The sequence below is a fragment of the Solanum tuberosum genome, unplaced genomic scaffold (genome assembly GCF_000226075.1).
Source record: "Solanum tuberosum cultivar DM 1-3 516 R44 unplaced genomic scaffold, SolTub_3.0 scf00155, whole genome shotgun sequence".
NCBI classification, from domain to species: domain Eukaryota; kingdom Viridiplantae; phylum Streptophyta; class Magnoliopsida; order Solanales; family Solanaceae; genus Solanum; species Solanum tuberosum.
The window spans coordinates 1,164,775-1,174,417 of record NW_006239081.1 but is presented as its reverse complement, the minus strand read 5'-3'; the positions used below and the strand labels follow the sequence as shown (position 1 = coordinate 1,174,417).

Sequence of the window (9,643 nt, the reverse complement as noted above, 5' to 3'; positions counted from 1 at the left end):
TTTCCACCCCCCCCCCCCCCAATGATATTAGATAATTTAATTAATTACCTCAACTTCGAATTATCAAAATTGAATTATTTTTCATCCCTCTCTTATGAACTATCTGTAATATTATTCTTCGACAGATCTCAAGAAGGATAATGAAAAAGAACATTGTTAAAAAGTTGACTCTATTAATCTTATAGATCAGATATGTATAAATATTAAATTTCAAATTTAGTAACTCAAAGGATCAGTAAGATTATTGACCTTTTAAATTCATTAAGTTTAAATTCAAAATATGTTTTATGATAAAATTAAAAGCTAACTATAGTAGTTAACAAGGGGTTTGAAACCCTTGCTTGCGAAAGCAAGGGATTTGCCTTCTGGGTCGAGCTCGTCGCACCGGGCTTGCCTAGTGCAGGTTACCTCTCCTATGTGGTTTGTGAGCTACTGCATAGGAGCGGGGTTTTTACCCTGTGCGCACCCAAAGGGTAGCGATTACGGATTTCCCTTGTCATAAAAATAAAATAAAATAAAATATTGATGTTATTACATCACTCAACAACAACAATTAATTATATAATAATCTTATTCTCAGCACCTCGCTCCTCGTATATCTACTATATATTATAAATATAATGAAGACTTTTTTGCATCAAAAATGAAAAAAAGAAGAAGCTAAATATGTTGATGGGCTACTAAATCCTTTTGAACTATGCTAGATATTTCAAATACATTTATTTCAAGTTGAAGTAAAATTAATGAACTAAAATACAAATAAATGATTCTTTAATTATTTTTTTGCAAATATTTCTAATTTTATTTAAAATAATAAAATTTTGGACGTGCTAGACAAGGATTATAATTAATTGAAGGGCCAACATAAATGAAGTGGTTGATAGGCTGATGTAATTGTGGGGCAAAAGAAAGTGATTTATATGATATTTTGTGCAATTTAAAATACATAAAAATTAGATTTATTTGACTTTTTTACTTTGAATTTTATGATTATTTTTTTATTTATTGTTTTTTCACTTATAGAAAATTCAGAGCAAATTAAAGTTTGTAACATATGATTTTCTCCGCGTCTAACACACGTCTAGTGATATACACATCGATAATGACACCATTCTACTAAGTGTTTAATCCAATATCTCGTTTCACTTTTAATCAGAAATTTTAAGTTCGAATTTTTGAGAATAATTTTTTTTTATTGATACGCGCCCACAAAAATAAGTCCTATAATGAGTTAATCTAAATTTAGTTGGTTTCAATGTGGATATTGTACATTCGGTGAAAAATCAAAAGGAAAAAGAACATCGTTTTGCTATAAGAAATCACAAATTTATTAGATAAGTTATATATAAAATATACCAACATAATACTTGAGACGAACCCTACATTGAAATGAGTGGTGAAGACTTTTATAAGTCATAACATAAATTCACTTGGTACACACGCTTTTGACGCTCCTTTGAGCCAAAGTGGACAATACGTGTCATGAGCATAAACGTAACAAATATGTTATCACAAGTTTGATGCTCCCTTAGTATGGTGGTAGTCCCTGAGAGGGGTTATATATGAAAGCTTTTGAAGAAGAGTACACATGATACCATCAATGAATTTCGCATTGGAACTCTAAGGGTTATATGTGACACACATAGGAGCTTTTGAAGGAGGGTGACACATAATATCTCAGGTAAATCTCACATCGACATGAGAGAGGAAAGTCACAGGCTTTATAAAATATAACACAAGTTCACTTGATGCGTAATCCATAAAACAAATACGTAGAATTTGTTGGGTCAAAACGAATAATACACATTATTGACCTGGATTGTGACATGGATATATAGTGGAAGCTCTCCAAGTAAAACATTTTTGCCATGAGCATTTGAAATCCTAATTTTCTAATTGCAAACTATATAGTAAATTTTTTTGCTCTATGTTTTGAGTTATGAACACTTTTGGTCACATCCTAGTTCTAATTAAGTTGTAGTAATGTGGGTGGACATGTCCAATCAGTGGCGGATTCAGAAATTTTACCAAGTGGGTTCAACATATATAAAAAAAAATGAAGCAATATTAAATGTTGTGGGTGGGAATCGTACCCGCGATGCATCAGTCAAATTGTAACCACTTTGCCGCTGGGCTACATGTTACAATTGGTTTAAGTGGGGTCAAATTAATTATATATAGTGTTTTGTTTCAAAAAAACAGATTGAATATATATGTATATACAATGTATATGAACCCACTTGCAACATGGTAGGCCCGCCCCTGTGTCCAATTATAGAACAAAGACCAAATGCAGTATGGTATATGGCCCAAGCCCAAATATGCCTTTAACTACAAGCAAAACCATGATGATTTTAGGTACCAAACAACACTATTGCGCTCTTGGATACAGAGTTATTTTTGTTAGGAAATGTTTTACTTATCAACGCGAATTCAGATTAAGTCAAGATCCAATATGAATACCACACACCGTGAGAAACAAAAAAGAACTATTTAGCTACTCCAAATTTGTTTGGAACCCCAAATACATTTTAAAAGTAGTACTAAAATAAATAAATTTTTAAATAATTACGGTGTTTGGATCAGTTTGCGCATGTCTGAATTAATTTCATTGGGTAAACTATTGAAAAAGGGCGAAAATCGATCATCAACATCGACCGACATCAACATTCACTATTCTGCATTTTTTTTTTAGAAACTAACAGAATATGATTAATTATTTGTGCGAAAATATGAGGTTGAAGATTATAAATATAAATAAATGAATGAAATTCTTGAACTAATCACACATGGTCTAACTTATCATGATAAATACGGAAATTCGATCTTCGAATGGGATACCAATCTTTCCTATACCAACCTTCGATTTTCGATTATTTTTTATAGGTATTCCTAAAAATCGATATCGTAGTTAATTTCGATGGAGACTAAAAGTGTCAATTTTTGATAAATTAAAGAACCAAAATTAATAAATGCATACTGAAAGGGACTATTTAAATAAAAAAAGGCACAGATTTTCTGTTTGATTCCTTTATTCTCTCCACGTTGGATTTGCATCAGAGACAAATCTACTTCTCATTTAAAAATTCGTACCTTAAATTAGAGAAAATGACAAAATGGTCCTTTATAAATAAGATAAGTTCAAAATAATCTTTTAATTATATTTTGAGCAATTTTAATCTTTTAAATTTATAAAAAGTTGTTGTAATATTTTTTATCTTCTTCAAAAATTTAGCAACAACTCATACTTGAAAGTACAATTTTTTCCGTTTTTACTATTTTTAATGTTCAGTTTTTAGAATTTGATGAGATTTTTTTAGTGCGTTTGTTAAAAACTCTTTTTCTCCCATAGTTTTCATCTAATCTAACAAACAAAATAACAACAGCCTATATAATGCGATCCAACAAGTACAGTCTGAAGAGAATGTGCCTATTCATATGCTACCTAATTCTATGATACCGTGAGACTTTGGGGCTCTCCGGTTCAACTAGGTCCATAGTTTCAAAATTTATACGCGAATCAAGATCGATAAAAGGAAGTTTTACAATCACCGACTCAAATCCATTGTCGAATCCTACCTAGCGGAATATGGAGATACTTATGGCAGAACATGCCAATCTAGACTTTTCATAATAAAGCGATACATGGAACTGCCATGAAACGACTTATTAGTAGATTAATAGAGCACTTCGGAATGGCATATACATCACATATCCTGGATCAAGTAAAAACTCTGGGGTTCCAACAAGCTACTGCTACAATACATGGAACTGCCATGAAACGACTTATTAGTAGATTAATATAGAACTTAAGAATAGTGGTGTATGCAAATCTTACCCCTACATTGTGTAAGATGATTGTTTCTGATAGATCCTCTGCTCAAAAAGAAAATGATCTAACAGACAAAGTTTATAAAATTTTAGACAAAAATATATTAGTAATTTTAACATAATTAAAGGACCAAAATTGCTCAAAACATTTATAAGGGACTATTTTTAACTACCTAAAACATAAGAGACCATTTTTGTCTTTTTATTTTTGGTAATAAAAATATTCTATAGTTGATCAACAAGTAGTCTCCAATTTTTCCACCAGTTCCAGAAAAAAAAAAATCTCAAAAATAATGTCCGAAGAAAAATCAAAACCAAATTCGATTTCATCATCAGGTAAAACATTTAATAATTCCAATTTTGATTTTTTTATTAGAGAACAACTTATTAGAGTTTGATTTCAGTTAATTTTAGGAGTCCCAGTTGAGTATTTTTTTTTTAATGATTGTGATGTTTTGAGTCAGTTTGCGTGTACCTCGATTAGACTTTAATTATAATCCTTTTATTATATCAGGCGATTAATTATTTTTTGCATCTTCAGTGATTTGGAGTTGTATTAATTAGGTTAAGTTCAGCTAAAAGTTTGAGTCTTTTTAATTTTTGTTTACTAATCTTTCGTGTTTAATCCCTGAGACTAAGTTAATTTGTATTTGAATCAGTTTAGGATTGAATATTTTGCAATAATGAACACATTTTTAGCTCTTGTTTAGCTGCAGATTTTGAAGCTGAAACTTGAAAATTCGAGTTTTTGAAGCTGTGATTTTTGGAACTTGAAGTTGTGTTTGGATAAGCATTTTATTTGAAGTTTTGTGATTGGAAGTAAAATTTCTCCCAAAAACTTGTCTGAGGCGGTTTTTGGATAAAATTTCAAAATGTGATCAAATTTCATGGCCAAACAGATATTGAAAGATAAATTTTCAAAATCTGATCTAAAATCTACTAAGCTAAACTCTAGCTTAGTGTATTTATCTTTAAGGGCATTTCGGTTTTCAACCATTTTTAACCGAAAAGAATGCCTCTTGCAGAAATACAGGATAAGACGACATACAATAGACTCTTGTGGTTAGGGCCTTCCCTGGTAGCAGGAGTGTTGTTTGTAGTTTAGTGCACTGGGCTGCCCTTGCCCTTTAATAGGAAAAAAACATGCTAGTACAAACCATATCAATTGCTTGTTATGAGTTTCAACATTTCTAGCCAGAAGAGGCGTATTCAGGACTTTAAGTAGGTGTTTGGACATGATTTGAGTGATGTTGGGTTCATAATATCCAACACAGGGATTTATAAATCGAATCGTTCTATCCATTGTCATAACTTTTTGGGTTGAATGCTTAGATTTTTTCACTATCCAAATGAATCCCATCTTGACCACTCGACTGATCGTCTTGAGATTTTGCGCTAAATGCTCAAATTCTTTCACAATTCGATTCATTTGGCAGTTTGGTATAGGTGGTTGGGGTCTAAGATTGACGTTGGATAATCGACTGATTATGATACTCTAAAATTGGCAGATAAAGATGTGAAGGCACCTAATGTGTTTGAGAGAGTTAAAGAAGAGTTTGAGGCAGTGTTGCATGGTGGAAGACACTCACATCACCATCACAAGGAAACTCACGGGTTGCGTAAGGATATTGATGAGAACACACCAGTTACTGATGTGAAAGCACCCAATGTGTTTGAGAGAGCCAAGGAGGAAATCGAGGCTCTTGTTCAGGCAATTCATCCGAAAAAAGAAGATCATAGTCATTCTTCAACTTCAGATGGCAACAACAGGTTTCAAGAATGGTTTTTTTAATAAACGATAGAGAACAAGTGTTTCTTAGGATGTTATTATGCAGTTAAATTTGCATTACTTTGTTGATGATCTGCAGGACTATTGGTATAACGGCTGAGTTGAAACATAATCCAGATTCTCTTTCAGGTTTGAACTCTGTGATTTATCTTTAACGAATTGTTCTAACTTCCAAGGTTCGTGATTATAATCATTTAACAAGTGATCAATAAACAGTGTCATGCGACTCTGCCTCGTTAGACATTTATGTTGTGACTTGTGTGTGTGTTTGTACCTTGCTTTTACAGCCTTTCTTCAAAATGATTATACTTTTCCAATTACTCCATTTTAGTGAATTAGGTGAAAAGTTTGCAAATTTCGAAACTTCTTCATATTAAGAGTACAGTTATCCTTGAATTCCGAACTATAAGTGCTGACCCTCCAATGTAGAACTTCACTTTGAATTTTTTTATATAACCGTGGTGTTCGGGCCAGCTTGCACTCACCTCGGCTAATTCCACTGTGAGGTTATGCAATCTTTAGTTAGTTTTGTTGGATAAAGTTTCGAAGTCCAAATAGAGTGACTCTAGCCTCTTGTGTCCTTAGACATTATCTGCTCAACCCGTTCTCGGTGAGAGCCTTTAAACTGATAACATTTGATGTCTCAGAAGTATTCAATTAGTGGTATATGATTTGAATCTGAATCAAATGCTTATCTAAACTATGTACAATCTGATCGAAAGTTTGTGACTTTTCTGATCTAGACCATAAAATTCATCAAAGATTAAGTTTTGGCTTTAATCTGAAGGCGTAAATAAGTCATCTTGTGGGAAAAAGTTATAATGGTGGTTATGAACACGGGGACACAATTATGTAGGTGAATGTCCATAGTCAAAGGAAACACTACACCGATTATTTGTTCTCCGTGGTTGAGCGATGGGATTGGTGAAGAAGGTCTCCGTTCCTTATAGCCTAGTCGATATCCACAGCTAACGTGTCTCTGTACTGACAGCTTTCCCTTTGTATACGGCTAAGTGATTGCATAGCCTTATCATCGTAACTAACAACAGAGCAAAAGGTAATCTGATGCCTGGGGCTTAAGAATACAAGGAGCGTTGGGAATTTGTTAACTAAGGACGAGACAAAAACCAGACTTGCTTCCTCTTTCGAGTGGAACATCTTCTAATGACAACCACTTTTTGGGCATAAAACAGCTCACATATAACCATATGGAGCCTTTAGATTTTGCTTCTGAGAAACAATTTCAAGAATTGAAAGAACTTTACCTTGACGTAACTGGTAAAGTTGTTGTCATGTGACCTGGAGGTCACAAGTTCGAGCTATGGAAATAGTCTCTTATAGAAATGCAAGGTAATGTTGCATACAATAGACCCTTATGGTCTGACTCTTCCCCAGACCCTGCACATAGCGGGAGCTTAGTGTACCAGGCTGCCCCTTTTAAGTATCTGATAATAACTAAAGTTATCGAACCAGGCCCAGAACTCTTGTTTTCTTTATTCTCTATGCATGCTCTACACAATGTTCATCTTTCACATCACACTTTCCGCTAGAAGTTCAAGTACATATTCATCGTCTGATCATACTATGCTTCTGTGTACGCAGAGAACAAAGCAAAGGTGCCTACTAATCAGAACGAGAAGGTCGAGGAATCAACAGGAACACAAAAATCTCCTCATCGTCATCACAAAGAAACTCACGGAAGGAGTGATGACATTGATGATAAAACACCAATAAGTGACGTTAAAGGTCCAAATATATTCGAACGAGCCAAGGAAGAAATCGAGGCATTATTTCACTCAATTCATCCAAAGAAATGATACAAGCAGTGTTATTCAAAGAAGGAAAATGGATTTACTAACATTTTCTTACCTCAAGATCACAAGAGAGATTGGTTTTCATAGAGTTTTAATTGTTTTTATTACTCTTTCATTCACAATGAGTTTACTTCTGTTGTATATAAATTTGTGTTGAGCTACCTCAATTTCCCCCCTTCTTTCCATATTTGCGGTAAGAAAAATTAGTCTATCGAAAACAACCTCTCTACCTGTTTTACAGAGGTAAGGGAGAGGTAAGGGTAAGGTCTGCATAAATCTTTGAAGTATGAAAAGATAAGTATTCTTTTCATTATTTGAGTTGTGTTTTTGATGATGATGATATATATATATATATATTATAAAAGATTAGTCTATCGGAAGCAACCTGTGTACCTAAGATATGCGTAAAGCGTTGCGGTATGAAAGATAAAGTGTTCTTTTCATTTTAGAGAGCCCATTAGGCTACATTTGTATGAAACTAGGTATTTGAATTAGTGAAAAGTGAGTCTAATATGGATTGACAAATTCCTAAGAAAAATAATAATCTGATATGATAATTAAAAACTAAAGTACTCCTCTTTTTTTTTTTTATATATATATATATATATATTTATTTGACTTGATTCGAGTACTGGTCAAATTAATAATGATTGGTACTTGGTACAAATTGGGACTTAAATCTTCTATCTTTTTGAAAATAAAATTTACGTAGTATACACTATATCAAAAATACTATAAGTCACTATAATTAATAATTTAAATATTTAGAAAGAAAAACTATTATGAAACTTGATTAGTATTCAAGTATTTATTTTGTAATTCGATTCTAAAGTTTGAATATTCATTTCCTTTCAACTAGAGTAATTATATTCATTTTGAAACTCGATTAATGAAGCTTTCACAAAAAAAAAAAAAAAAATCTAACAAAGATGCTCTTAAACATACATCTTCCCATCTAGTTAAGTATATGACAAAATACTTACTTTAAATTAATTAATTTGGCGGGAATTTGACCATAATTTTTTTTTTTACTTTGAAAAACATATTTAACCATAAATTTTCAGGATTTAAAAAATAACAAAAATGAATTTTCCACTTGTTTCACTTTAAATTACTCATAAAAATTCAGAAACAACCCTAATTTATATTGATGATCAAACACAAATCCATTTTTCATGTTGAAAATAAAAGATAGTCCCTCTGTCTCAATTTATGTGGCACTTTCCGTTTTTTAAGAGTCAAACATTTTAAGTTAAACTGAAAATTTGTGTGTGGAATCTTCAAATTTTTCGAAATAAAATTTATATATTTGTAAACTATGTAAAAAGTACTATAAGTCACAATAATTGACAATTCAAAATAATCAAAAGATACATAAAAATTTTCTGTCAAAGTTAAACTTGTTTGAATCTCAAAATCCAAAAAGTGCCACCTAAACTGGGACGGAGGAATTTTTTTTTCTTTCAAATTTTACGATGAAACATGATCAAACACCAACTTAATTTTTACACGCATTTCAAAAAAGAAAAAATTAGCAAACTAGTCAAAAAGTCTAACTTAATTAGTAAAAACCTCCGTACTTTATAAATATTAGTAAAAATGTCAAAATGTCATTATTTTAGAAAAAACTTGTGTATCCTAATTTACTTCCTATTTTATCTTACCTTAATTACACATTTCCCAATTAATCTTCTATCATATGTTTAAAATAAAGGGAATATTTTCTCTCTCATATTTTCATCTTCTTCTTTTTTTCTTCTTTTTTTTTGCAACATATTTACATCTAGGAATTCTTCTTCATTTCAAAATCCGCCTCTCTTCCTCTCTTTTTTTTCCAGAAATTGAAAAATATATTTATAAAGATATTCACACAATCCCTTTTATTGAGGTATGTATCTTTATTCGTTTTTTAAGCTTTATTTTATGATTTTATTTTTGTTTAAAATTGTTGTCTGTAGTTGAAATCACGTTTAGGATTTGATAAACTCTAAATCACGCTCCAATGGTAGAATCTAAGAGAATTACTAGAGGTATCCAACTTAATCAACAATTTTCTATTTTTCAATATCACAATTTTCTACTTAGAACACAAATGACGACAATTTTGTATTTTAATTTGCTTATTTTGTATTTCAATATCACTTTATCTACAAACAAGTTCTACTTTTTTTTTTTTGTATTCACCATAATGGTATACCAACAAAGTCAC

General features: G+C 31.6%; 1 protein-coding gene across 1 annotated transcript; it reads left to right on the top strand.

Moving 5' to 3' along the window:
- Positions 1-4,073: 4,073 nt before the first annotated feature.
- On the top strand, positions 4,074-7,619 carry LOC102606108 (uncharacterized). The gene is made up of 4 exons (XM_015311373.1): positions 4,074-4,167; positions 5,340-5,601; positions 5,700-5,749; positions 7,223-7,619. Exons 1-4 carry the CDS (start codon positions 4,125-4,127, stop codon positions 7,435-7,437), a joined length of 570 nt encoding a protein of 189 aa, XP_015166859.1. The 5' UTR covers positions 4,074-4,124; the 3' UTR covers positions 7,438-7,619.
- The last annotated feature ends 2,024 nt before the right edge of the window (positions 7,620-9,643 follow it).

Coding starts and splice junctions, on each gene's coding strand:
- LOC102606108 (XM_015311373.1), top strand. CDS start 4,125: ATGTCCGAAGAAAAATCAAAACCAAATTCGATTTCATCATCAG. Junction 4,168..5,339: donor AAATTCGATTTCATCATCAG/GTAAAACATTTA, acceptor TAAAATTGGCAG/ATAAAGATGTGAAGGCACCT. Junction 5,602..5,699: donor ACTTCAGATGGCAACAACAG/GTTTCAAGAATG, acceptor GATGATCTGCAG/GACTATTGGTATAACGGCTG.